General features: G+C 56.7%; 1 protein-coding gene across 3 annotated transcripts; it reads left to right on the top strand.

The window, feature by feature from the left end:
* The first annotated feature begins 3,318 nt into the window (after positions 1–3,318).
* Positions 3,319–27,738, top strand: FMNL1 (formin like 1). 3 transcript variants are annotated; one of them, XM_072939152.1, is made up of 27 exons: positions 3,319–3,749; positions 12,160–12,243; positions 13,825–13,938; positions 14,546–14,619; positions 14,989–15,072; positions 15,433–15,570; positions 15,876–15,893; positions 17,193–17,301; positions 17,902–17,978; positions 18,191–18,284; positions 19,176–19,250; positions 19,555–19,665; positions 20,774–20,923; positions 21,451–21,552; positions 21,713–21,983; positions 22,237–22,533; positions 22,731–22,855; positions 23,532–23,734; positions 24,201–24,435; positions 24,597–24,665; positions 25,196–25,276; positions 25,360–25,489; positions 25,617–25,780; positions 26,034–26,135; positions 26,282–26,377; positions 26,644–26,764; positions 27,261–27,738. In XM_072939152.1, the coding sequence occupies exons 1-27, from the start codon at positions 3,621–3,623 to the stop codon at positions 27,362–27,364; spliced, it is 3,357 nt and encodes a 1,118-aa protein (XP_072795253.1). In that variant the 5' UTR covers positions 3,319–3,620; the 3' UTR covers positions 27,365–27,738. The 3 variants fall into 3 exon arrangements, with proteins under 3 accessions (XP_072795253.1, XP_072795255.1, XP_072795254.1); XM_072939154.1 differs by lacking the exon at positions 15,876–15,893 and having other exon boundaries at positions 21,713–21,965; positions 22,240–22,533; XM_072939153.1 differs by lacking the exon at positions 15,876–15,893 and having other exon boundaries at positions 21,713–21,965.
* The last annotated feature ends 8 nt before the right edge of the window (positions 27,739–27,746 follow it).

The raw sequence follows: 27,746 nt of genomic DNA, 5'->3' as shown, positions 1-27,746 counted from the left end.
GGGGAAACAGGGACAGAAAAGACACCGTCTTTGCCTTGAAGAAAGAGGAAAATCATCATCTGCCTTGTGACAAAGACTTTCAAAGAGGCTTCACCAAAACCTCAAAGGCCTGACAATACCCTCTGTTAGGATGGGGGAAACAGGCAATCTCATTCATTGTTGGAGGTTGCAAATTGGTGCAAACTTTTTGGAAGGCAATTCCAAATCTATCCAAATTCCAGTGAAAATCTATACAAAATTTAAAAGCATATAACCTTTGACCCAACAAAGTCATATTTATAAGTTTGTCTTACGGATATATACATAAGTGCAAACAAATATATGTACAAAGATATTTCCTGAAGGCACCATTGTTTATAATAACAAAAGGCTGACACAACCTTAATGTCCACTACGAGGGGAATAGTGAAATGAACTGTGGCACAACCAGATGATGGAAGACTATATAGATTTTGAGAGACAAATATAAATGAAAATAGCAAGGTGCCAAACGGTGTGGAGTATGTGCTACCATTTGTGTTAAACACACACGCGCGTGCATACACACACACACTGCTTGTATATATCCAAAAATATCTCTGGGAAAGATACATTAAAACTTTTTGTTTTTAATTGTGCACATGTATTATTACCTTTAAAAAAAATTGAGGCAGCAAGTGAGTAAAGGTGAGCAGGGAGGAGGAGGGAAGAGATTCCTGGGGAAACCTGCTCAGTTACCTGAGCTCTGAGTGTGTCCAGTGACTACATAATCATTCCATTGGAGGTGACAAAGTGACAACAGTTCAGAAATGTCACCCACGCTATGACTCCATCTCTATCATTGCTGGAGGCCTCGCCCTGTCTTGGCTGTCATACCTTCTGTGCCCAGCAGGGGGAAGCACAGACCCACCAAGGCATTGGTCCCAAATTTCATCAAGCATCCCTTCTAGGATTTCCTCCTTCGTGGACCACGATTGGAAAGATACTTCCTGCCAAGCCAACCAAATCTATTAGGTAATAATTGATTAATTTTCCTCCTTTCCCTTGTTTTGGGTGTCTTACATGAGAGAGAGATAATGTAGGCTTGCTAAGTTGATCATTTTCCACACAAGAGGTCCTACTTAGAGCAGGCTTATTTTCATCAGGCCTTGGGTGGGTGGTGGGCGGCAATGGCCTGAACACCCCCAAGGATTGAGGATACTACTACATTAGAGGCTACCTAACCCACTCGGGTTTTCAGCTGCTGGGCACAACTCCCACCCTTGCCCTACCCACTTAAAGAAGTAGTTCTGGGCAAAAGGAAGCATGAACACCTGGTACCACAGGCTAACTAGTAGCAGCCACCCTCCTAGATATGTTTAGACTCCATCCCTTTCTAGACTGTGAGCAGCCCAAGGACAGAGACTCTTCTCATCTGTCATAGAATCTCCAGGAGTGAGCACAGTGCTGGGTACACAGCTGGTGCCAAGTAAAGGTTTATTAAATGGAAAGAGACAGCCACTGAGGAGGTCAAGGACTAAATTTTTTTTAAAAAAAGGAAGGAAGGAAGGAAGGAAAGAAGGAAGAAAAAGAGAGGACATAGCTAATCTCAAGGGCAAGAACCCAAGGGCAGAAACCCAAGGGCAAGATTTCGATCTGCTCTAGGCTAGAGGTGAGGGCAGTGGGCATGGAATGGACCACCTTCTTCACCCACCCAAGGCGAATCCTGCTTTGTCTTACCTTATGGTCCCTGGCTGGGACACGAAATAAGTGACAAAATCTCTCACCTGTCAGAGTTGCTGGTTACCTTGGCAGAAGAAAGGCTTAAATCAGGTCAGACTGGGGAAAGGGGCTGGCTCATTCTAGGGCCTTCTTTAAGATTAGATTTTTAAAAGTTAGATATAAACTTCCCAGCTCCTGCTTAGACTCTTGTCTGTGGTTCTGAGTTTGAAAGGGAGGGCAGAAGGAAGAGGAAGTTATAAGGGGAGGGGACACTTATGGCCCTGGCCTAGCCTAGAGAAAATCTAGGGCTCATTAATGGGCCCTCTCTCCTCAATGCCTTGATAGTGTAAGGAGGGACCAACTGGGGATCCCCACAAATGAAATGGGGAGCGAGAGAAACAACTGAAAGAGAAAAGCCTCAAATTCAGGCTGAAGATTGTGCCCAGAATTGGGGTTCTATTGCCCCTTGCCCCAATACTCTTTCATCCTTTGGTCCTTCCTGATTGAGAGGGTCAGTGGGAGGCCAGGACAGCAGCCCCAGGGCAGTGTAGATTCTGAAGGAGGCCTGTTTTTGCCCTTTATCAGCTGTGTGCCCTTGGGCATGTCACTCAAGTTAGCCACTCTGAGTCTCAGTTTCCCCATCTCTAAAATGACGATATCAATACCTACCTTCCCTGGTCATTGTCAGGATGAATGAAAGAAGACATCTGGAAGTATTTCTGCAATTCCCAGACATCAGAGATTGTGGTTCTCCAAGGCGAGAGGCCACTCTAGCTCCCTGGAGGTGATAGCGTCAAGGAGATTTGCTTCCCCTCTGTGGTGCCTGCTCCTTTCCCTGGCGTGGATGCTGGCTTTAATCCTCCATTCCCCAACCCCTGTGTTCCTCTTTGAGACTGCCTTGGTGGTCCCGGATTCTCGGAGCCTGCCTTTTCCCATGGGAGACCCCATTCTAAAAGCACTGGAGATGCCGGCCCAGGCACAGAGTTGTTCCAGAGTGGAACTGGTCACGGGGGTCTCCGCTGGCCTGGATCTGCGCCCTCTGCCCTGCTTTGGGATTCTCATTTGCTGATGGTTCCCTCTAGTCCTCAGCTCGGTTCTGGGCTAAACAGAGGAGAGAAACAAGGGGTTGGGGGGCCTGGAAGGGGGTTCCCACCTTCTCTGTCAGGAATCCGAGACGGGGAAGCAGCCCTTGCGCTCCAACGCCGCATCATCATGGGTCTCCAAGCCGCCCTCGCAGGTGCTGGCAGTCCTCGACTCCGAGAAATGTCCCCTCTGTCCCTCGGGCCTTGACCCTCTTCAGCTAGACCCCGCCAGCCCCCCGGCTCCGAGCGAGCTGGAGCCTGCGGCTCTAGGACCCGGAGACGCCGCCGAGCGCGCCGCCGCTTCTTCCTTGCCTTGGTCGCTCCCGCTCCGGCAGGTGAACGCGGCGCCGGCCGCCCCCTCTGCGGCAGGTGAAGCGGGTCGGCAGACCCCTCCCCGCCGCGCCATGGCTGCAGGCGACCCCCGGCCGGCGCCCGGCGCCCGCCCCCTCCCTCCAGCCCGCCCCCCTGGGGCTGGGTGCGTAGCTGCGGCGGCGGCGAAATGCGGTTTGCGCGCACGCGGAGCGACAGCAGAAGTTAGAAGATCGCCGAGGGGGGAGCCCGCGCCGCAGCTTCCTGCCCCCAGCCCAGCCCTCTGGCCCCGGCGGCCTGCAGCCTGACTTCCTCCCCCCACCCCGCAGCTCGCCGCGCGTCTCCTTGGACGGGGCCGCCCCGATGGGACGCCGCGCCCCGGCCCCTGCGCGCCACTGAGCCGAGCGCCCGCGTAGCTGATCCCCCGCCACAGCCGCTGCCGCGAGCCGCTGCCCACCTCGCCCCCCAGGCCAGGAGCCTCGTCCGCGCTCCCGGGGAAAGCTGGATTTCCGAGGCTGGAGGCGCCTGGCCGGCTGGGTGGGGACAACCATGGGCAACGCGGCCGGCAGCGCAGAGCAGCCAGCGAGCCCCGCCGCGCTGTCTCCCAGGCAGCCCACGGCGCCCAAGCAGCCGATGCCCGCTGCCGGAGAGCTGGAGGAGAGGTTTAACCGGGTCCTGGTGAGTGTGACCCGCTGTGCGCAGGGCTCGGGTGGGGGGTGGCAGGGGCTCGGCGCGCGTCCCCGCCCCCGGGGGTTCAGGTACCGCTTAGAGATCCCCGGCCCGGTGGCGGCCCCTCCAGGGAGTGGGAGTGACAGTGGCTTCTTTCAGAGTGACTTAGCACTCTCCCCCCAAAACTTTCTTCTGCAATAGTCCAGTCTCCCTCCCCAAGACACCCCCCCTCCCCCCTGCGCTTCTGGGTCTAAAGGTCTAAACAAAAATGTCCCGTGAGGAAGTTAGGAGCAGAGTACGCAGGAGGGAGCCGGGCACCCCCTTCCCCACTGCACCCAGGCCCAGCCATCAGGTGCAGGTCTGGAGCATCATGTGTCTCAGGGTCAAAGATGGAAGGGGTTACATTTTAATCTCCTGGGAGGTGGAAACTGAGTAGAGGTGTTTGGTCCCGATTTGCTGGTGCCTGAGCTGCTGGGAGCTGGGTTGTCAGATCATTCAGATGGAGTGTCTGTGTTTCTCACTCCCTGTACATCTGGGAGAGGTTGGCTGCGGGTCCTTGTCTTGTTTTGTGCATCCCCTCCTACCCACTGGAGGGATTAAGGTTAGAAAGGGTGGGTTGGGGATGGGTTGGTCACTCTGGCTTGGGATGGAACAAAAGTCTGGAAGCCCCCTGCCACATTGTCACCTGCTCCAGGGAATTGGGGGGCTTGGGGACTAGGCCACTGGGGAGGAAGCCATCAGCTCAGGCTGAGCCTGGAGCCAGTTAGGATGGATTTGGTGGGTGGGGGCTACAGAGCAAAAATCAGGGTTCCCTAAGACCTCGTAGAAGAAGGGGGGAGGGGCTACTCATTCTCACTTCCCTCTCCCTACCTCAGCCCTGTCCCAGGCTCCCTTCTTTAACTAATTGCCTGGTGGCCTGTCTGCTGTCAACTCCCTTGCCAGACCCTGGGTGACAGGCAAATAAGGCCGTGCTTTTCCCCAGAGGCACTTCCAAGTCTGAGCAGCCTGGCACTGCAGGTCTGAGGGTGGGGGCCCGAGGGAGGCACAGATAGCAGAGCAATACAGGCTGGTGACAGTGCTCAATTTTTCATCCCCTCCACCTCCTTGACATCATTTCCCCTCCCCTGGCCCAGTAGGCCAGATTGCATGGCCCTTCCTAACAGTTCCTGGAAATCTTGGCTGCTGCCCCCTCCCAGGAGGAAGGCTAGGGAGATATGGAGGAGCTATGGAGTAGGATGGGGTCTGATCCTTCCATGTGAAGGTACCTGGCTTGATTAGGGGAGAGGGAGGGACTCTGAAGGACACCTTACGCCAGGCTAGGCTCTGAACACCCCATCTCCACCTGCTTTCCTTTCCCCAAATCCAGAGCTTGACAGAGCTGAGCTAGCTGAGCAGATGGGGGAGGGGGAAGAATGAGGAGAGAGTCTCCAGAAGCATCTGGGAAGCCTGAGTTGGTGGTGGATCCCTGGACCCTGGCCAGCCTGACTTGGGGGACACCAGTCTGTCTTTCCCCTTAACTGTGTGTCTGTGAATGGGGCGGGCTGGGTTCTGAGGGTGAGGTCCAGGCCCCAGCCTGTTCTGTGTTATACACACACTAATGGGGAAGAGCTGTGTGAATAATTCAGACCACTGGAAAATCCAAAAGTCAAGTGGTGAGGTTCTGATGCATGTGTAGGACTTGATTGCCCTGCTTGTGGGTTTTTTTGGCCTTAAGCTGTGATTGGCTGAGACTGACACTAAATGCCACTGGAAGTCCCTGAGAACCAGGGCGTGGAGGGTGGAGGCCCAGAGATGGGTCTGAGGGTGTCCTGGTGGAGAAAGCGGTGGAGGCTGGGCAGAAATCTAGGGCAGCGGCACCCACTGGGACTCATCCCCCCCAACCCACCCCCAGGAACCCAGCATGTTTACACTTCCCCCTTCTTCCTGGGATCAGCTTGTCCCTTGTCTTGTATGGGCAGTATCCAACTCAAGGTCGCTCGGCTAAGAACCTGGCTCCTCTCACTCCTCACCAGCAGGGACAGGAGCCATGACCCTGGGTCCCTGTCTGAGATTGACTGGGGCTACAGATTTGATTAAACCTACAGTCCCAGCAATGGGTATTCCAGGGAGCATCTCCATTTGAGCCCTGCCTCTGTGGCCAGAGCTGAGCCCTGTTCTCTGTGAACGTCTAAGAGGAGAAGAACCTCAGATTGCTAAGTGTGGGCCTACCACCCCCAGGGGTCCCCCAGTCTTGATGGAAGAAGCACAGCCCTCACCTTGGGACCTAGTCACATGGCCCCAGGGAACCTCTTCCTTGGACTTACACTCAGCCCTTTCATCCCTGGTGGGGAGTAGGATCCGGAAATTCCAAACCACTTCTTGGCTCCTGGCTTTGGGACTCCCTTTGTGGGTGAGGGGTGCCCTGACCAAGGCCCACAGTCAGACAGGAGATGAGGGAGCTTGTTCACCCTTTCCCGATGGGCAGCCTTTCTCTCATGCAAGGGTTGGTGGTGGGGGTGACTTTTCAAGGAGGCTGTAAGAGAGAGGAGCGCCCTGTTTAAAATGGGGGTGGGGAGAAAGAGCAGGTTGAGCCAGGGTTTCTGCCTGCTGCCTTAGCAACAGCAGAGGAGTGATGGCTGCCCGGCGACTCGGGTGGGAAAAGCAGCCCGCCAAGCTAAGCGCTCGCCTCTCCTAGGCTGTGCTGCAGGATGGGTGTCTCCAGCCACTTCAGGCCTTCCCTTGCAGGGTCAGGGTTTGGGATGGCAAGGTACTCTTTCCAGGCCTGCGGAAGTGCCGGGCTCATGGCCTGACCTAGGACACCCCTGATCTATCTGGGCGAGGAGGAGCCTGTAACCTTGGGGCAAAGGGCATCATGATTTTGGGCTGGAGGCTGAGTGATGCTGGGTCAAGAAGAGGCTGAACCACTTAGAGAGGAATTTACCTGATGGGGCCTAGCACCCTGGGGTGCCCTTGGCATGTGCCCAGGGTCATGGGCCCTTGGCCAGGCAGGCTGTGTAGGGAGGTCAGGACAGTCCTGAGCAGGTTGTGGATGATGAGAATCCTGCTTTCAGCTGGACCCCTTCCCTGCTGGGACTGAGACTAGTGAGGAAGAGGGAAAGTGGATGTCTCCTTACTGTTGGCTGAAGTGCTGCCTCCTGGACCAGCTGCCTTCTCTGGGGTGGGGCAGATGGAGTATGGGGGAATAGAGCCGTGGTGTCTCTCAGGCCCTGTGACTCCCATTTCTGAGGTCTTACCGGAGGATCCCAAAGGGGTTGTGGCCATGTGGTCAGAGGCTGGGCCAGGCAGAGGCTGTGGGGCGCCATTCCCAGTGGGCAGGGCTGGCACATGCTGCCCCTGGAAACCCGGGGATGTGGTAGGCATGATTCACAGTGACATCTGGGGCCAGCTGGCAAAGAGCTGGGTGAGATGGGCAGGAACAGGTGGGCCTGGGGACTACCTCTGCATTTTTCCTGGGAATGGGGAGCACTAGAAGGTGGCTCGGGCCTCCTTGCCTCTGAGAGGGGCAGAGTTTACTCACGAGAAAGGCAGGATTGCTTCCTGTGCTTTGGGGTCATGGAGTTTGGGAGTTGTGTTTTGTCTTTGCCACTTATTACCTGCGTGGCCTTGAGCAAGTTACCTACCCTTTCTGAGCTTCAGTTTTCCTCATGTGTAAAAAGATAATAAAAATGGTATATGCCAGCCTGCTAGGATTGTTGAAGGGATTAAACGGAGTTGAGGGGATTAAATAGATGGCTTAACACGATGCCTGACACAAGCAAGTGCTCGATAAACACCTTCCACTGTGAGGACGGGATGATGATAGAGCTGATCGGATTCTCTTCATCTTGAAGCCCTTCTAGGTGAAGGAGCCTAGACCATGCCTCTTCCCTCCCACCCCCTCTCCATTTCCAAGATCAACCAAGGGTGCCGTCTTTAGTCTTCAGCCATCACAGGCTAGGCTGCCCTCCCTACCACCACGCAGGTCAGCAACAGTAAGGCCTAGATGAAAACTGTTTGGTGGCCGGAAACCACGAGAGGGAGGGCCCAGCTCTCCTGGAGGGTGGGGCTGCGGCTGTGCTAACGGTAGCTGGGTGCACATGGGGAGGGGGTAGGGAGGCCTCCACTTCCCTCTGAGAGAGGGCGTGCTGGGGGGGGTTCCCCAGTGAGTAAGAGCTCAGTGTGGGCAACAACAGGAAATGTAGGGTACTGGGTGGCAGGAAATGGGGCTGGCTGTTCCTGGTTCCTCAGACAGGGGACTGGGGCCAGGCTGTCTGCAGAAGACCCCCAGGAGGCCGGGACCCCCATTTCTCATTGTCCTGAGGGCTCCTTCTTCCGAGAGAACTGAGTCTTCCTGCCAGCTTACCAGCTGGGTCCCCTCGGGCAAGTGACACAATTGCTCTGTGCCTCAGTTTCTCGTTTGTGAAATGGGGACTATAATAGTATCTACTTTGAAAAACAAAAACCAAACCCCAAAAAACAGAAACAAACAAAAATAGTATCTACTTTGTAGGCTTGTTGTTGAGGTTTAAATGAGTTCGTAGATGTAAAGCGCTTAGAATGGCGATATTTATTATTGTTATTGTTGTTGCTGTTATTCTCCTACCAGCCTGGATTATAAGGGCAGTGCCTGCTGCCCTGACTCCTACCCTGTTGCCATTGCCCCTGCCATGGGGACCCTTCAACCCTGATGGGAGAAGCTGTTAGCTTTTTTGTGTTCGTAGCACCCAATCCTAGGACCGGGTCACCCCACACCCTCCTCTAAGCCTGGTATTGTTTGTAAGAGCCCTAGAAAGTCTATATACTGGAATTTTAAAAAGTAGATAAAATTGATTGTTTTTGGAGATGCATTAAGAGCTCTAAAACCAAGATTGAGCCATATGGAGGTGGATGGGAGAAATGGAAGAGGAAATGGGGGTTGAGGGCTGGCTTCGGGGCCCATCAGGCTGCAGGACCCTTGGGCTGAGCCTGGGGCTGGTGCCCACGTTCGAGGGCATCCTGGGGCTTGAAGGCCTGGGCTTCCTAGGGAGAGGGTCGGCAGGTGAGTTGGGACGCGGTCTCCGCTCAAACTGAAAGTGAAACTGGAGGGTGTGGCTGTGTCCACTTGCAGGGGAGCCCCTTTAGTTCCAGATGTCAGCAATGGGGGGAAGGCGGTCTGCCAGGGGCTGGTCTTGGGTGTGCAAGGCTGGAGGCCCCCCCTGACAGCCAGAGAGGGGTGCTAGGAAGGAAGAGAATGATCCTCACACATTCTAACAGAGGGACTGGGGAATGAGCTCCTTGTCTTGGCCACACCCTGAGCAATTAATCCTCTCTCCCTCTTCTCAAAGCATGGAGGGTGGTGGGGAGGTGGGGCTGAAGGGTCAGTTCATTTTTGGCCAAGCCTTGGAGACAGGTCTTCTTTATCTGGATGTTTTCACAAACTTCTGTTTACCACACCCCTCACCTTGGGGTCTTCAGTGGCCTCCCCCTAACCCCAGCCTGTGAAATGCCTCGTCATAGTGGTACGTCCCTGAAGAGTATTATTACATCAAAACACAGCTTCTCACTGGGTGTTTCTGGGAGCTCTGTGAGTGGGTGAGGCAGGAGGGAAGTGTGCCCATTTTATGGAGGAGGAAGGTGAGGCTCCAGGAGACAAAGAAACAGGTGGGGGAGGTGGGCCCAGAGCCTGGGTTTCCTGAATCCAGCTGCCCCTCCCCTCAACGAGCCAGGTGTGCCCCCCATACACACACCTGGACTTCCCTGTCCTTTCCTGCCCACTCTGAGCACTGTCAGCCAAACTTCTGCTTGCCTCCCAGCCCCCAGCCCCATGGTGCTGCCTCCTTGCTGAGGGCCCTGAGTCTGGGGGTCTGTTGCTGTTTCCAGAATGGCCTCACCCCACATCGAGTGAGTGGCATCCATTGGCCCCTCTCCTGCTCCCTAGGGTACCCGTCTCCTTGGTGGGCGCAGCCGAGGAACAGCTGCTAATTAGTGCTCAGTGCTGTCAGAGCTATTTCTGATTTCCAAGCCTAAATTTAGCATGTCTGGCAGGCTGGCATGTAGGCCTGGGGGCCTGAGGAGGCCCAGGTGGGGAAGGGGCAAAGGGGCGCCCTGCCCTCCACCACCACTGGGACAGGTGTGCCGGCCCAGCGGAGGCCTCCCCCTCCCCAGTACTAACCACTGGCCATCCTGGGGGTGTGGACCTGGGCACTGGTTCAGAGTCAGCTCAGGGCTCAGAGCCATCCTGGCTCCCCTCTTGCTGGCTTCGTAACCTTGGGCAGGTCCCTAAACTAATCTGTGCTCGCGCCTGTAAGATGGGAATAATAACGGTGCCGCTAATGGTGGTGCGGGTGGAGGGCTGGTGTCTGTGAGCAGGGCTCATAGCAGTGCCCAGCGTGGTGAGCATTCGGGCAGAGCTCGCACCACAGTTGCTGGAGTCATTATCATGATGAGTTGCTGCGTCTAGTATTGCTGTTGGGGCCATTCCAGGAGCGACAAGTCCCTGGGGTGGGTGAGGGCCTGGAGAGACCTGTGTCGGGGAGCTGCTCTCTCCTCTCCAGCTCGGATGCTGGGGCTCAGCCCTCCCCCTCACTCCTCTGCACCCTTCTCCTGCTGCCACTTCCCTCCTCCGTGCTGGCCACCGGTCCAGTTTCCCTGGCTTCGCCTGCCTTCTCGCCCTGCTTCCTCCTTTCCCCTCAGCCTTGCCCTGCCCCCTGCCCTGGCCCCCACCTTGGCCTTGCCTCACCCTGGGTCTCTGCGGGGGCGGGGCGGGAGGATAGATAAGAAAGGACCAGGGGGAGAAGAGAGAGAATGGCCCCAGGGACGCCTTCCTGGCCAAATAGGCCCCTCTGCTGGGCTCCAAGGCCCCTTCTTGGGCAGTCCCTCCTGTGGTGGCAGGAGCTGTCCTGGCTGTCGGAGGGCTGGGGGAGGGCGGCACATGAGACTGCAGTGGTTTCCTCAATCCGGCCTTACTTTCGCAATGAGGTAGGGGAATGACGTATCCCCATCCCCAGCCGGCCTGGAGGAGGGTGCCAGTAGATGGGCAGTTTCACCTCGCAAGTGGGGCCCCAGCCGGAAAGCTTGAGTAACGGGGCCGAGGGTAACCCAGCTTCCTGTTGTCTGGGGCTGACCTAAGGCAGTGATTTTAGGGATGAGGTCTGGCCCGAGCCCTAAAGCCAGGCCCAGGCCCGGCACCCCAGAAAGGAAGCTGGCTGAGAAACCTCAGGTGGGTGTGGCCCCTTCTCTGCTCCAGCTGTGGCCTCCTCTCGGGGCCACATGACTGAGGATGTGTAGTCTGAGCCATCAGAGCTGGTGGCAGGGGGGCCTCCTCCACTCTGGGCTGGGGCTCCCTGGGACTCCCACATCCCCCGTGGAGACTCTGAGCTCCTTGAGGGCCAGAACTGTCTTTTGGGGCCTGATGCATAGTAGACCCTCAATGAACCTGGGGTTTACTGAACTGGGGTGACCTGGCATCATCTTCTGGGTCTATCAGAGAGACATGTCACGTCCTGGGGGTCCAGGGAGCCTCTAGGGCTAGAAGTACCTGGAGATTCCATAGCCCCAGGTGGGACCCTAAGTCTGTCCTGTGGGGAGAAGCTTGGCAGGCGTATTGGACCCTTGTCATCTGTGGCAGGGGGAGGAGGCCCCAGACACAGCAGTGCTGACCTTTCTTAGCTCTGGAGGGGAGTCCCAGCCTGGGCCACCAGCCCCACAGGCCCAGAGTGCTGGCTGCTCTCCTCAGTTCCTGTGACTGGGTGACCTTCCCCTGGAATCCCCCTGGCCCCTGCAGCCCAGACACACTTGCTTAGAACCCCTGCCCATCTGCCCTCATCTCCCTCAGCCTGTCCCCAGCTCCTTCCTTCCCGGAGTGAGAAGGTGGGAGGGGACTGGAGAGGGATGGAGGCTGCTGGCTGCTGTCTCTGGCAGAGGTTTTGTGACGTTTATGAGACACTGCTGCCCTGGGCTAGGACTGCACACGTGGTGTCTGATGGCCTGTGGGAACAGGGTACAGTTCATGCCTGGCCACGCTTGAGCCTGGCTGGAGATGGCTCCTTGTTAGCTTCTCACCCGAATAGAAGAGATGATACCCCTCATCACACGTGGGGAGACGAGCCCAGAGGTGCCTGAGGTCTTAGGAAGTTAGGCTGAGAACCCATGCTTCTGCCTCCATGCCAAGTGTGCCGGGGGGTGGTGTGGGGGTGATGGGGCCCAGGCCCTGGCGTCAGACAGACTCCGATTCAAATCCCAGTGTCACTTTCCAGCTGTTGGGCCTATGGAAAGGTACTCGGTGTTCCCATTGGCTAATGCTCCTCATCTCCAGGGGTGGGATGGTGACAGGCATTCATATGTATGACAGGCCTACTAGGGAGCTGGCCCCTAGCGGGCTCCCCCAAAATACCCGTGCTCCCTGTCCCCTCGTGTTGGGGCCCCAAACTCAGCGTCTTTACCTTGCCGTCTTCCTCCCTAGAACTGCATGAACTTGCCCCCTGACAAGGTCCAGCTGCTGAGCCAGTATGACAATGAGAAGAAGTGGGAGCTCATCTGTGACCAGGTGGGTACCAGGCCCCTTCTGTCATTGGGGTGCCCTGCCCTGGCCAGGCTGGGGCTGCCAGGAGAGGGGGCACTACCACGCTGCCACAGGGCCAAGACCCTGCCCGGAGAGCAGTGTAGCATCTGGAGAGGGTGCTGGGTGGGTCTGCAGGACTCCAGAATGCCCCTCTCTTGGGCATGGGCCTCCCCAGGGACTTATGAGTCAGGAGAAAGTCTGGGCCTGCCCTCTGAAGAGCTGACTGGGGCTTGTCCAGGGCACTGGCTGGTGTAGCTGGGTCCGTGTCCCCCTCATCCTCACTGGGCTTCCTGGAGCAGCCTCTGTCAACCCGCCAGCTCTGGGCTGGGGAAGAGAAGGGGCAGCCCCAGGGTTGGACATCTCCGTTCCACCCTGTGGGAGACGGGGAGGAGGGTCAGAAATTCCTGTCCTCCTTTGACCTTGGGTCCAGAGGAGCTGTAGTCAACCAAGGAGCTCTCCAAGTCAACCAGTTCCCAGGTGGCAGAGCAGGGACTCCTGTCCCCTGGTGCTCAGTCAGGCACCTGGGCTTGCCACCTTTGTAGCTCACCTGGCTGCCCTGGCCCCTCTGGCTATAGGGCTGCTGTCTGTGATAGCAGGGAGGACCCCTCTTTTACCGCCAGGGCAGGGTGGTGTCGCAATGATTCAGTGAGGGAGGGAGGCGGGCCTGTGGCCAGGGAGGCTGGGGGTGGAGAGGTGGGGAGCAGGGAGCCTCCCCTGGGAGCCAGGGCTGGGCCTTCCGCTCTTGCTAATGGACTGGGATGGGATGAGCTGGCCAGGCAGGAGTCTGGTAGGGTAAGGGCATGGCTATGGGGAGAGGGTGGGGAGCTGCCTCCAGAGACTTTGGGCTGTGGTAGGGGTCCCTGCCATGTGGCCTGGCATCTCAGGTTGTGGGGCTTGAAGTCCTGGGAGAAGTGGGAGGTTGAGGGTGGTGGCTGGGCATATCTGAGGGGTCTGGGTTGGGAAGGGTGGGAGCTCCTCTGGGTGGAGGGGCCTTTGGCGTGGCCCCTGCCTCTTGTGTGAGTGGTTCCTAGAGCCCTGGGTGGGGCCAGGGAGTTGCTTTTTGAGCACAGGACATGAGCATCACAGGTACTTACCAACACAGGTGAGCAGGGCAGCTGGAGTGGAGCCCTGGGGAAGGAGCTCGCCCCCAGCCGGAAGTAGGGCCCCTTCCCCTGTGTTCTTCCTCCTTGTCCTTCCAGCTCTGGGCTGGGGTGTGGCCCAGGAAGGAAGGGGGTGGGGGACGGGCTGGGAGGGTGCCACCTACTGGCCTGTCTGAGTCCTCCCCCAAGCCCCCACCCCTCGTGGGGTGTATGGTAGGGCTGACCCCTCCATTCTCCACCAAAAGGCTGTTCTAGGCCTGTGGCCACAGAGGGGAAGGAAGGCCTGTCTGGGGACTGGGGTCTTTTAAGGTGGCTGTTTGAATTTATGCCTTTGGTACAAAGAGGGATCTTACAAGAGCCTGGGACCTTGGGTCAGAGCTGAGAGAGGGACTCTGGGCCAAGGGCTGGTCATTTGCTCTGGCATAGCCCTGGCTGGTTCCCTGTTCACCCCATTCCATCTTGGCAGGAGCGGTTTCAAGTCAAGAACCCCCCTGCGGCCTACATCCAGAAGCTGAAGAGCTACCTGGAAACTGGTGGGGTCAGCCGCAAGGTAGCAGCAGATTGGATGTCCAACCTGGGGGTATATGTCTGCCCCTTTTTCTCTGTCTCTTTCCCTCTGCACTTTCCAGGCTCCGGGCAGCTGGGGCCACTGTTGTATAAACTTTTCTGCAGGCTTGTGTGGGTCCATGTATGAGTATGTGGAGGTGCGTACAGAGGACTATGTGTACCCTGTGTGCCCAGGCATGGATGTGCGTGTGTGTGTTATGTGTGTGTGTACCCCATGTGTCTGTGTGTGGATGTGTGAGTACATTATGTCTGTGTCTCCATGGTGCTTGTGTATGGATGTGCACGTGTGTGTGTACCCACAGTGTTCATGTTTGTGTACCCTTTGTCCTCGTGTGTGTGTGTGCTGTATGTCTGTGCAGGGAGGTCTATGTGTGCCCCCTTAGTGTCTGCACATGGGTGTGTGGTGTGTACCCTGTGTGTTTGTGTGTGTGTGGGGGGTGGAGCCTGAGAGTGCTCATTCTGCTGGGCAGGTGTGTGGAGGTGGTAGGGGAGGCTGAGCGTGAAAGGCCAGTTGTGGGGGGAGGGTGGGCACTGCTGGCTGCTGTTTCAGGGCTCAGCTGGCCTGGGCCTGTGGGAGGCCTGGGCTTTGCCTACCAGACTCCCCTGTTCTTGGATCCTAGTTTAAGAGGCGAGTTCAGGAGTCCACTCAGGTGCTGCGGGAGTTGGAGATCTCCCTGAGGACAAACCATATTGGGTGAGCAAGGGCTCAGGTTTCCCTGGGGGCTGGGTAGGAGAGCTCTGCCTCCAGGCAGTCCCTGGGGCTCCCACTTGTCCCCTGTACCTGACTACACCGGCTCAGGCTGTGACTGTGGATCCCCTCCGGGGTGGGCGTCCAGATCAGCTTCCCTGTCTCCTCTCCTACCCACCCTCCGCCTACCCCTTGAGGTCCTGCCCGAGTCGTCTAGCATCATCCCCTGACATCGCTGGGTCTTCAGAGCCAGGGCTGGTTGCTGTCTTCCTGGGGGAAGGGCAGCCCAGGGCCCCTTACTTGCACTCGTTTCTGTGCCCACTCTGGGCAGGACCTCCTTCCTGGCTGGCACTCAGGGAACCCTGTGCCCTGCAGGTGGGTGCAGGAGTTCCTTAATGAGGAAAACCGTGGCCTGGATGTGCTGCTCGAGTACCTGGCCTTTGCCCAGTGCTCTGTCACGTAAGCCCCAGCCCCCGCCCTCCACGCCTCCCCCTGCCTCCCCGTGCCTCACCCACTCCTCCATCCACTTCCAAGCAGTGCAGCCTGAGCACCTTGGAGCAGCTCTGCAGTTGGCCCTGAGCAAGGCCCCTTCCTGAAGGCTGGCCATGGATGGGGAGGGACATGGCCTGTGGCGGCTAGCTGAGATCTGGGTGGCTTACTGTTCCCTCTCCCCTACTATGCCCAGCACAGTGCCAAGAACACAGCCGCCTCCTCCCACCCCCTAGTCTCTCCTGCAGATCTGTCTCTCCCTCAATTCCCTTACCTCTCTCTTAAGTGCCCTGGAAGTGTTGGCCTCCATCGCTAGTTTAACCCCTGCAGGTATGACATGGAGAGCACAGACAACGGGGCACCTGGCTCTGAGAAGAGCAAGCCGCTGGAGCAGTCAGTGGAAGATCTCAGCAAAGGTCCGCCCTCATCCTCGGCAGCACAGCCCAAGAGTCGCCACCTGACCATCAAGTATGTGTGCCCCATAGCGGGGTGGCAGGTGGCGGGGTGAATGGAAAATTCACCCCTGGAGTGTTGTACCCAGCCTGCTCCACCTGGTCCCTGGGGGTGGTGGGAGGGGTAGCCTGGTATCGGGGATCAGAGAAAGGGTCTCACACAGGGCTCACGAGATGGGTATGTTAGGAAGCCTTTGGGGTAGGCACCTAAAGACTGGAATCTTGGTGGGGAGAGGGTCTGGGAAAAAGAGGGGGTTTCTGGGTCAGTGGGACCCCTCTTGTATCCATCTAACCCCCTGTTTTCTCCCATGCGGCCTCCAGGTGTCCCCCTTCTCCCCGGTACGTAGCCACCTAGGGGCAGATGCATGCCTGGTCAGCTCCAGGGTCGGGGTGGGGTGGGGTGAGATGGTCAGCTAATATCCCTGGATCCAGCTGTATCAGATAGGTCATCCTTCTGGAAGGTGGGGAGGGGGAAGGAGATGGCCCTGGAGCCTCATGTGAACCCCCAGCTTCCTCCCTTCCCACTCTGGGTCTAGGGAAGCAGCTTCATATTAATCCCCAAACTCTCACAATATATTTCTTTGTTCATTCATTTAACAAACATTTCTTAGCATTACTGTGTATTAGGCATGATGGTAGGAGCTCAGGAGACACATTACCCTGCTCTTGGGATTCCTCCATCTAGTAGGGGACAGTGTATGGCAGGCTATCATGGAGGTATGACTGGGAGCTCTGAGAAGGGAGGTGGCCACTGCCTGGGGCATCAGGAAGGCTTCCCAGAAAAGATGACACTGAAACTATGTCTTGTAGATGGATACAGGCTTTACAGGCAGCGGTGGGGACAAGGAAGGGTATTTCAGGCAGAAAGAACAGCATGAGCAAAGACTCAGAGGCATATTTGAGCAATGACGGGAGAAGAGTGATGTGGCAGGCAGAGGAGGAGTGGGGCCTCCCAGTGTGGTTGGAAATGTGATAGAATTGTCAAGAGGACTCGATGATGGAAGCATTGACCAGTTTTGTGACAATGGAAAAAAATCACACATCTTTTAGCAAAGAATTAGGGAGAGCATTCAGGCAGCACTTAACGATGTGCCAGGCACTGTTCTATGCTCATTTCATAGTCCCAACAACCCTATCAGGAATGTCCTGTTACCACACATTACTATTTTACAAAGGAAATCGAGGCCCTGGAGATTAGGTAACTTGTCCAGTAAGTGGTGAGCTGGGAATTGACTACAAGGCAGTCTGAATTCTCAAGATGGAAGATAAACCAACGTGGCCATGAGCGCCACCTTGTGGAGAGCATTTCCATGGCGTTTTATAAGCTTTGGCGGTCTTTTCCCTCTGTAAGCTCTCCATCCCCAAAATACAGCAACCCTTTTTAATGCCAGGTTGCTCTTAGGGGTCTTTGCTTCCATGACCCCCTCCTTCACCTCCTCTAGAAATGCCATGACCCAGGCCTAAGGACTGAGGAAGACTCTCTGCCCTCAGCTGGCCTCTTTGGTTTGGTGGATGGGAAGCAGGGTCCTAAGTCTCTAGATGTGCCCCCTCTTACTCCAGAGACCCTCTGAGTGGTGGGGGGGACAGGAAGCTGGGTTTGGGACTCTGACCTGTGCTGCCTCCTCCCTACCTGCCCAGGCTGACCCCTGCCCACAGCAGGAAGGCCCTGCGGAATTCCCGCATTGTTAGCCAGAAGGATGACGTCCACGTGTGCATCATGTGTTTGCGTGCCATCATGAACTACCAGGTTGGTCAGTGGGCATTGGGGTACCCAGGGAGCCGGGCCTGTCCTCCCTGGGGACTGCCTAAGCTGTTGAGGTCCTGGGACCAGCTGTCCCCTAACCCTGTCCCCACTGGAGAACCCTGGGGATTTGGGGTGTTAGCTCAGGGTCTTGAGGCTGAAGGAGTCTTGAGGGAAGCCCAGATTCCTGCCCTCTTCTGGTCAGGTCCCCTAGAGTATCCTGAACATGGCTGGGGGTGTGGATATGCCTCACATGGGGACTTAAGCACAGCTACCAAGAAAAGCTGGATACCAGGCCCACAAGAAGAGCAGCCTGTGGCTTATTCCGTTTAGAGGGGTGACTGGTGAAGCTGGTACCTCCTACCCAGACAGCTTTTGAGGACTTACTGTGTCCAAGGTGCTGAATCTTAACACTGGCTTTTGAACAGACAAAGGTATTTAAAAAGAGGGTCCAGGCTTTGTGGTTGGATATGAAGAACTTCCTGAGCTTGACGGCAGTTAGAGACCCAAATAGTAAGGCACTGACCATGCCAGAGATGCTGGGCAGGAGGATGCTGGCAGTGCTGGGGATCTGCCTGGAGGAGCTGACCTCTTCTCTCTCCCTAGTCTGGCTTCAGCCTTGTCATGAACCACCCAGCCTGTGTCAATGAGATTGCTCTGAGCCTCAACAACAAGAACCCCAGGTGAGGTGCAGGTCCCTAACCTTTCTCCATGTCTAGATTCTCCTCCTACTTAACCCCGGGCTTACTCTCGTCTCAGTTCTCAGGACTACTGCCCAGGCTCATTATTGCCACCCTCCCCATCAGTCCCCTGTCCTCCCCCTAGTCAGGCCCTTGTCCACCCTTGCCTTGGGGCCTGCTGTTCTCAAGGGACAACCTGCCCCTTCTCTCCCCAGAACCAAGGCTCTGGTGCTGGAGCTGCTGGCAGCTGTGTGCCTGGTGCGGGGAGGACATGACATCATCCTTTCAGCCTTTGACAACTTCAAGGAGGTACTGGAGCCCCTTCCTGCACCTCGAACATGTACTTGCCCTCCAGTGTTGCTTGGAGCCCTGTTGCTGGCAATTGTGGCCTCTGCTGGGGGCAGGTGGGGACATTGTGTGGGTATCTGGGGAATTTCACCATCTGGGGAAACTCAAGGGGAGGTACAGGGTCATGAAAGGGCACTGCCTGGGTCAACAGGGATGCCTGTGGGATCTGCTGAACCTCTGACCTTCAGCCTTGCAAGACCCAAACTAGACTTGATCCATACATCTCAGAGTTGCTGACTCTGGTTAACAGGCTCATGAGAAGTAAATGCCAGAGAATATGATGCATGAGGCAGCACACGTTCATGCGCTTCTTTAATGAATGTTCCTTGAATGCCTACTATGTGTCAGGCACAGAGTGGGCACTTGGGACACATTAGTGAACAAAAGAAACAAAGAAGGCAGGGGGAGACAGATAATCAACAATATAATAAATGAGCAAATTACAGTGTGTTAGAAAATGATAAATGCTCTAAGGGAAAAAAGTCAGGGAAGCTGTCGAGGGAGGGGAAACTGGTTGCTGGGTGTTCAGGGAAACCTCATTGAGAAGGTGAGATCTGAGCAAAGCTGTGAGGGCAGTGATGGATTGGTGTGGTGACTGTCTTGAGTAAGAGCACATCAGGCAGATGAACAGCAGGTGCAAAGGCCCTGAAGTAGGAATGTGCTAGGACACCATTGTGGCCAGAACAGCATGAGTGTTGGGGAGTGCTGTGAGAGACTGAGGGGGAATAGAGGTTTTGAGCAGAAGAATGGCATGGCCTGATTTAGATTTCACTTGAGAGGGGCCCGTAAAGCCATATGGGTGGCAGCTGGAAGATGACTGGGACCTCAGTGACAGCCATTTCCCCTATCCAGGTATGTGGGGAGCAGCACCGCTTTGAAAAGCTGATGGAATACTTCCGGAATGAGGACAGCAACATCGACTTCATGGTGAGCTCAGGAGCCCAGCCTGGGCCGGGCCCTTCTTGGGTGCAGGAAGCAGCTAGAGGGCTGGGTATCTGGGATCCGGGCTCTGCTCCTGCAAAGTATGAGGACTGCGGGGTTGGTGGGGGAGGGATGTCAGAGATGGGAGGCTGGAAGGAAAGGATGTCAGGGAAAAATATGGGTAGGGACAAAGCTGGATTAGTAGGGTGAGAAATATGGAGATGGTGGGGGCTTGGGGGATAAATGGGGGTGGTAGATATGGTGGTTCACTGAGAACCCCCCAGCAAGACATAGACCTGCCAACCGCCAGGTGGCCTGTATGCAATTCATCAACATTGTGGTGCATTCAGTGGAGAACATGAACTTCCGTGTCTTCCTGCAATATGAGTTCACCCACCTGGGCCTGGACCTGTACTTGGAGGTGAGCCCTGCACCCCTCCTCCCTGGACTTAACCACTTGCCCACTGCAGAGTATGGCTCAGTGGTTAGTAGTCCAGGCGCTGGGGTCAGACAGACCTGGGTTCAAATCCTGGCTCTGCCACTTCTTACCTCATATAACCTTAGATGGGTCTCTCCCTCTCTCTGAACCTCAGCTTTCCCATCTGTAAAATGGGAGAATCATAGAAATAATAAAATACGGTAACCGAGTAGAATGGGGCCTGCCGCATAATAGACACCCAGTCCTGGGAGCTGTTGTTGCAGGTGCTAGAACAGGCTCTTAGTGGCCCTGGGTCTGGCTCTGAGTCTTAGTGGCCCTGGGTCTGGCCCTGGGTCAGCCTCAAATAGGTGTTCTGACTTGAGCACTCAATGGGGAGCGCAGAGATACTGGGCCAAAGTGGGAGTTGGCTCATGCTGTATGGGTCTGGGTCATGGGGAAGGTGGGCAGGGGAGCTTGGTACTTCCTGGCCCAGCCTGAGCAGAGAAGTTGTAGTTTTCTCCTCTGATTTCCCAGAGGAGCAGGGCCTTTGGGATTGGATTTTTGAAAGCCATGATCAACAAAAGGTGAAAAGCAGGCTAGGGTGATCCATTCAAACAGTGGAATATTATTCAGCCATAAAAGGAATGAAGTACTGATACATGGTACAGTGTGGATGGGCCTTGAAAATATTATGCTGTTATGCTCAGTGAGAGAAGCCAGACACAAAGGCCATGTATTATATGATTCTTTTATATGAAATGTCTGGAATAAGTAAGACCATAGAGACAGAAAGATTGGTAGTTGCCATGGGCTGGGACAAAAGAGAATGGGGGTTGACTGCTAACAGGTACAGAGTTTGTTTTGGGGGATGATGAAAATGTTCTGGAATTAGATATTGGTGATGGTTGCATAACCTTATGACTATATTAAAAAACTACCAAATTGTATACTTGAAAATAGTGAATTTTGTGGCATACGAATTATATCTCAATAAAAAATAAAGAAAAAGCAAAAGCAGGCTAGGGCTCTGTCTGGGCTCTGGTGGTGATGGTGGTTACTGGGAAGAGCCCTCACACCAAGCCTCACCCTGCACCTTCCATCTGGGGGACAGAGACTTCGGCTCACGGAGAGTGACAAGCTGCAGGTGCAGATTCAGGCATACCTGGACAATGTTTTTGATGTGGGTGCACTGCTGGAGGACACTGAGACCAAGAATGCTGTGCTGGAGCACATGGAGGAGCTACAGGAGCAGGTGGCCCTGGTGAGAGCTGCTCCTGGACTTCGCCCAGCACATAGTAGGCCCACAGAGCACCACACTGATATCAGGCACTCAAACACTGGCTCTAGGTGTGACTTGGGAGTGGCTGTCTGCCTGGCCCCTGAGTTTGACCTGAATCCTTTAGGTGTCTTTCTCAGTGAGTGTTCATTGAGCTCCCACACTGGGCTGGACCTCTGAGAAAGGCAGCCCCCCCCCCCTCCAGGTGCTCAGACCCCAGGCTCTGACGGGTGCAGCTGGGTGCCTGGGGCCCTTGCCGGTTCAGTCTCCTCTCCACCTCCCTCCCAAATCAGTGCTGCGCTGGTTTCCCCTCCTGAAAGCACTTTAGTGCTCTCACGACATCACCTATTTGGGTTCAAGTGCCAGGTACGGCCCACCCGCGGCACCCCGGGGTTTAAGCACATCCGGAAGCCTCCCCCAGCCCTCCAGGCAGGCATGCCTGATGCCGCCCCCTCATCGGCGGTGCCAGTGCCCGGCCGCGGGTGGGAGCTCACCATGTGCTGGTGCTACAGCTGACAGAGCGACTTCGGGACGCGGAGAACGAATCCATGGCCAAGATTGCGGAGCTGGAAAAACAGCTAAGCCAGGCCCGAAAGGAATTGGAGACCCTGCGGGTGAGGCTAGAGGCGTGGGCAGGGCCAGCGGCGGGCCGGGCTCCCAAGAACAGACCATTTGGGGTTTCTAGGCTTGAGACCTCCCTCCACGCCGGCAAGAGAATGGGGGCTCTGTGCCAGGCTTGCCGGTGGGTACTGACCCCTCCCTCGGGGCTCGTAGGAGCGCTTCAGCGAGCCGATCCCCACGGGCACCTCCAGACGTTCCCCTGAGCCTGAGAAAGTGCCTGCCCCCGTCCTGGCGCGACCCTCAGCCCTAGAGCTGAAGGTGGAAGAGCTGGAGGAGAAGGGGTTAATCCGTATCCTGCGGGGGCCCGGGGATGCTGTCTCCATCGAGATCCTCCCGGTCGCTGTGGCAACTCGGAGCGGCAGTGATGCCCTGACTCCAGAGGTGCCCTTGGGCTCCCCCAGCCCAGGTGTGCAGGATCTTCGAGGTAGATGGGGTAGGGTTGGGGGAACCAGGGTCTGGAAGGGGAGCCTGGGGAGATCTCAGACCGGGAAAGGTGGAAGAGGTAGGTTTGGGTTGTGGGCGTGGCTCAGGTAGGTGCGGGGGTGGGTGGCCATTGAGAACAGCGCGCATGTGTAGGGCGGGGAGGCGGAGACGAGACCGCCCAAGCTAAGAAATTGACACGCCCTTCTCCGCGCCCCCTCCCCGGTTCTCTCTGGGCTCGGAACTTCCATCTGCAGTAGAGTCGGTTCCTGGAGCGGCAGCACCCCCACCACCACCTTCACCGCCGCCACCGCCCCCACTGCCCGGCCTCCCCACCCAGCAGGAAGCCCCGCCCTCAGCACCCCCACTGGCCCCGCCCCTCCCAGGCAGCCCAGAGCCCCCACCCCCGCCGCCACTGCCGGGAGACCAGCCGCCCCCCCCACCCCCGCCACCGCCACCTCCCGGCACCGACGGACCGGTGCCCCCGCCGCCTCCACCGCCTCCAGGAGGTTCTTCTGATGCTCCTGGGGGGGCTGGTTCAGAGATGGGACCAGGTCAGTGGACTGCCCAGGGTAAGGGGGGAGCAAGAAGAGGGGGGGTCCCCCCAGCCTCAGTGTTCTCAAGGACCCTCTGTCTGTGGGCCTTCTACTGTCTCCAGCCTGCCCTGTCTGGCCTCATTGGGCCTGAGTCCTGGTTACCTCCAGCCACCCCACCCACTACTGCCCGAGTGACCACTTCCTCTCTGTCCCAGGAGTAAAGGCCAAGAAACCCATCCAGACTAAGTTCAGAATGCCACTCTTAAACTGGGTGGCCCTGAAACCCAACCAGATCACAGGCACCGTCTTCACCGAGCTCAATGATGAAAAGGTGCTGCAGGTGAGTGCAGCCCTGCTTTGCTGCCAGTGTGGGTGCCAGGGAAGAAGGAGACCTGCCTGGATCATACTGGGTGCTGGGAGTGGTCACATCCTCTACCCCATTTTACAGATGAGGGCATGGAGGCCCAGGAATGGATGTTAAACTGAACTGGATTAGTGCACCTAGTAGGCAGTGTATCCTGACTCCTATGAAGGCCTTCCCTCCATCCCTGCAGAGAGGCACATCCCTACCCCAAGTCTGGCTGCTCTCTCCTCCTTTCAGGCCCCTCTCCCACCATCTCCTCACAGACAACAAAGGACTCAGCCCTTCTAATTCCACTTTCAGTTTTCCAAAAGGGATGTGTTCTGTTGCCTCCAAGTCATTGCTCATGCTAGTCCCTCAGCCTGGACTCTTCCCTTTCTTCTTTTTAACCCTGGCCAATTCAGCTCTTCCTTCAGAAATGGCTTGTAGTCTTGGTCACCTGGGTTAGGTGCTGCTCCTGCTCCTCCTCTGTGCTCCATGTGCTTCCCCTGTATCCCCCATCAAGGCCTGTTGTCGGGCTGGGCACTGCTTTGTTTCTCTGCTAGTGCCCTGGTCAGGGCTGGATGGGTGGCTCTAGCACCAAACACAGTGCTCAGCCAGGAATGCACCAGCCCCAGGCCCCGCCCAGCCCCACCTCCTCTCCCTGCACCCTCAGGAGCTGGACATGAGTGAATTTGAGGAGCAGTTCAAGACCAAGTCCCAAGGTCCCAGCTTAGACATTAATGCTCTCAAGAGTAAGTCAGCCCAGAAGGCCCCCAGTAAAGCCACACTCATCGAGGCCAACCGGGCCAAGAACCTGGCCATAACCCTGCGCAAGGGCAACCTGGGGGCTGACCGCATCTGCCAGGCCATCGAGACGTGAGTACCTCTGACCCGGGCTTGTGGGCAGCCCAACCCCTCTGCTAGGCCAGGGTTGTCAGGCAGATCTGAGTAAAAGAGCCTCAATTATGGGACAGAGTTCATTAAGCTTCATATCAACCTTGGTCAGGGAGTAGGGCAGGGAACCTTGTTCCCATTTTCAGGTTGAAGAAACTGAGGTTGTACGGTGAGTCCAAGCCCAGATGGAGATGTTCCCATTCCCTGCTTGTCTTCTTGCCCAGCTATGGGCACTCAGGCCTGGGCAATTACAGATGGACATCTGCCACTGATGTGTGATTGGGACTCAGAGCTTCCTAGCTCCCAGCTTACCTTGACTCATCTCTTATTCCCTGAAGCTGTTGGTCATTAGCAAATCTGAAGTTCATTTACCCAATCAAGTAATGGGGTGAGGGTAGGCCTGCTCTCAAGAACAGGTGTGGAGTGATTCCAACCCCTTTCCTCACAGGTACGACCTACAGGCCCTTGGCCTGGACTTCCTGGAGCTGCTGACCCGCTTCCTGCCCACAGAGTATGAGCGCAGCCTCATCGCCCGCTTTGAGCGGGAGCAGCGACCGATGGAGGAGCTGTCAGAAGAGGACCACTTCATGCTGCGCTTCAGCCGTATCCCCCGCCTGTCCGAGCGCATGAACACGCTCATCTTCCTGGGCAACTTTCCAGACACGGCCCAGATGCTCATGCCGGTGTGCGCGGGCAGGCAGGGCGGTGTGGCCTGGGCTGGGATTGTGGAGAGGTCCGCTTGCGGCCTGGGCTCCAAGAGGGCATCTGGGAGTATTTGAGCCCTCTATGGGCTTCTCCTTCCTCCCGCCGCAACTTACCATGCCTCCCCGGCTCCCACCCCCAGCAACTGAATGCCATCATTGCAGCCTCAATGTCCATCAAGTCCTCAGACAAACTCCGCCAGATCCTGGAGGTGAGAGCCTAGGGAGAGGGTCTAAGAGTTGAGGCCCAACCATGACGCCTTGCCTGTTCTGGGTTGTGTGAGAGTGGGGCCCTGCCCCCCCCAGATGCAACAACTATAATGTTCCCACTCTTCACATCCAGGCTCAGAAGGACAAAGCTAAGGCGTGGTTGGGGGCCCTGTTACAACATTGCACCTCCCACCCTGCCTGAGGGCTCATTAGCAGAGCATCCTATTGTCAGGGAACCAATAGAAATGGCTGTTAGAGCTGTGACCTCACAGCCTTGGAGGAGGTGTGGGCAGCACAGTTTCAGGTAGGAATAGCAGAGGGCAAAACTGGGTGTGCCATGGTGTTAGCCGTGCATGTGTGTCAGACACATACACACTGTGTACACGTGTTCTGGTCCTGAGGCATCCACGCAGAAGTGCAGTAGGGGTGGAGTGTGGGGCTTGCTCTTCACCACATTTCTTGTGTAATTTATACTTCAGGGGGTTTCCTCAGCCCCGGTACACTGCTCAGCTTCCCCTTGCCTCTCTGGCAGATTGTCCTGGCTTTCGGCAACTACATGAACAGCAGCAAGCGTGGGGCAGCCTATGGCTTCCGGCTCCAGAGTCTGGATGCGGTGAGAGGGGCGAGGAGGGGTCCCCTGGCCTGGGGGATGGGGGACAGCTGGTGGCCTGTGGCTTACAGCAGGTCCTCATGCAGCTGCTGGAGATGAAGTCGACTGACCGCAAGCAGACGCTGCTGCATTACCTGGTGAAGGTCATTGCAGAGAAGTACCCACAGCTCACAGGGTTCCACAGCGACTTGCATTTTCTGGACAAGGCGGGCTCAGGTAGGGGTGCGGGGGAAGTGGCTCAGCCCTGGGGACTGGGAGAAAGCAAGGCGATCATAGGATGTAACCAGATCGGAATGCTGCCTCTCTGATTTTCTGCTTCTCTCCTGCCCTACCCCCTACTCAGTGTCCCTGGATAGCGTGCTTGGGGACGTGCGTGCCTTGCAGCGAGGCCTGGAGTTGACTCAGCGGGAGTTTGTGCGGCAGGATGACTGTGTGGTGCTCAAGGAGTTCCTGAGGGCCAACTCACCCACCATGGATAAGCTGCTGGCAGACAGCAAGACGGCTCAGGTGGGTTGGGGTTGGCCTGGTCCTGGAGGTGGGGAGGCTGGGGTCGGGGATGAAGGACTACTGAGGTGGGGTTATGTAGCCAAGGCCTGGAGGAGTGTGACCACAGCTGGGACACCTTAGGGGATGGGGCAAGAGGGAGCAGCCACCTGCCTGGAGGAGCAGAGATGAGGTGGCCAGTGTCTTAAGCGGGTACAGAGCAGCTGTCAGGCTCCGAGGGGTCTGTGCTGGTGGGGCTGACAGGCTGTGCCTGCAGGAAGCCTACGAGTCTGTGGTGGAATACTTTGGAGAGAACCCCAAGACCACGTCCCCCTCCATGTTCTTTTCCCTCTTCAGTCGCTTCATCAAAGCCTATAAGGTATGAGTCTGGTGGGCAGGCTGGGACCCCTGCAGGGCACTGTAGCCTCTCTGCATGGGCAGTGGGAGGGGTGCGGGCTCTTTCTGCTGGGGGGTGGACTAGGGAAGGGAGGACTCCCCTCATGTAGACCCACCTTGGCCCCTCAGAAAGCTGAGCAGGAGGTGGAACAATGGAAGAAAGAAGCAGCTGCCCAGGAGGCAAGCACCGATGCCCCAGGCAGAGGGGAGCCCGAAGCACCCAAGGTAGGCTGCTGCCCCTGAGCTTAGCACTGGAACCCAGCGATGCTTGGTATGCTCATTCCAAGGACCTGGCCCTCCTACACACCCTCATTTTATGGACTGAACCTGCCCAAGGCGAGGATGCCCCAGTAGCCTGGGATGGGAATGGGTTCCTTTTCCTTAAACCAGCTCTTCTTGCTGTGGGGACCAGACAGATGTTCTAGGGTTTGGTGGCACAGAGGGCAAGGGGATCCTGGAGCTGGAGCTATACACCCTCCCCCTCCACCCAGTCCCCACCCAAGGTCCGGCGGCAACAGATGGACCTCATCTCTGAGCTGAAACGGAGGCAGCAGAAGGAGCCACTCATCTACGAGAGTGACCGTGATGGGGCCATTGAAGATATCATCACAGGTGAGGGCTTTGGCAGGGCCTGTCCTGCCCTCTGTCTGTCCTGTGCTGTCCTCCATCCACCCCCCAACCCTGGGGGTCTGGCTGCCTCACTGCCTCTTTGCTACTTTTTCTGTCTTTTTTCCTTTTCCCTTTTTCTCCCCTCCTTCCTCCCTCCCAACGCTCAGTGCTCAAGACGGTGCCCTTCACGGCTCGCACGGGCAAGAGGACGTCCAGGCTCCTCTGTGAGGCCAGCCTGGGAGAAGAGATCCCCCTCTAGCCCCCAGGTACCCAGTGGCCTGGCCTCTGATCCCAGTGGCTGCCCACAGCCCTGGGGGCTTTTGGGGGGACAGAATCATGCTGCTCTCCCCTGGGCCATGCATGGCTGGGATGTGTTTGAGGGGGGTCTGGTAAACATAAAGAGGCCCCCTCCCACATTCACACAACCTGTGTCCTGGAATGGTAGTCCCAGCCCTGGGCAGACTCCTGAAAGGTAAATGTCTCTCTTCTTCGCTGTCAGATCTGCGGAACCAGCCCTACATCCGCGCAGACACAGGCCGTCGCAGTGGTCGCCGGCGCCCCCCGGGCCCCCCCCTGCAGGTCACATCCGACCTCTCGCTGTAGCCACTGCTTCTGCAGACGGACTCTTGGAGACCACAGGGGAGGGGGCGGGGGAGGCGAGTGTGGAGACCAGGAGGCAAGCTGGGGTTCAAAGAAGGTAGTCCTCAGCTTGGCTGGGCCAGGCAGCCTCCTCCTGGGCCCACTTCAGATGGGTGGGTGCACCCTCATCTTGCCACAGAGGGCAGCATCTCTGGTCCCTCCCCCAAATGCTGCTTGCAGCACCCCTCTCCCAATAGCCATACTTAGCCTCAGCGGGAGCCTGGCTTGTAACTTATAAAGTGCGACCTCGCGCCCCTTCCCTCCATCTCAACCCCAGCTCTGGGGACTCTCCATGGACCTTATTTTTATACAAGATTAATAAAGACATTTGCAAAAGATCCGCGTC

The sequence above is a fragment of the Vicugna pacos genome, chromosome 16 (assembly GCF_048564905.1).
Source record: "Vicugna pacos chromosome 16, VicPac4, whole genome shotgun sequence".
Lineage (NCBI taxonomy): Eukaryota > Metazoa > Chordata > Mammalia > Artiodactyla > Camelidae > Vicugna > Vicugna pacos.
Note: the sequence above shows the minus strand (reverse complement) of the source record. Positions and strands in the feature narration are given on the sequence as shown.

What these genes read in the sequence shown, in the direction of transcription:
- FMNL1 (XM_072939152.1), top strand. Translation starts at nt 3,621, where the DNA reads ATGGGCAACGCGGCCGGCAGCGCAGAGCAGCCAGCGAGCCCCGCCGCG. An exon ending in ATGATGAAAAGGTGCTGCAG is followed by an intron (nt 22,856 to 23,531) that starts GTGAGTGCAGCC and finishes CTGCACCCTCAG; the next exon opens with GAGCTGGACATGAGTGAATT. An exon ending in CAGACAGCAAGACGGCTCAG is followed by an intron (nt 25,781 to 26,033) that starts GTGGGTTGGGGT and finishes CTGTGCCTGCAG; the next exon opens with GAAGCCTACGAGTCTGTGGT.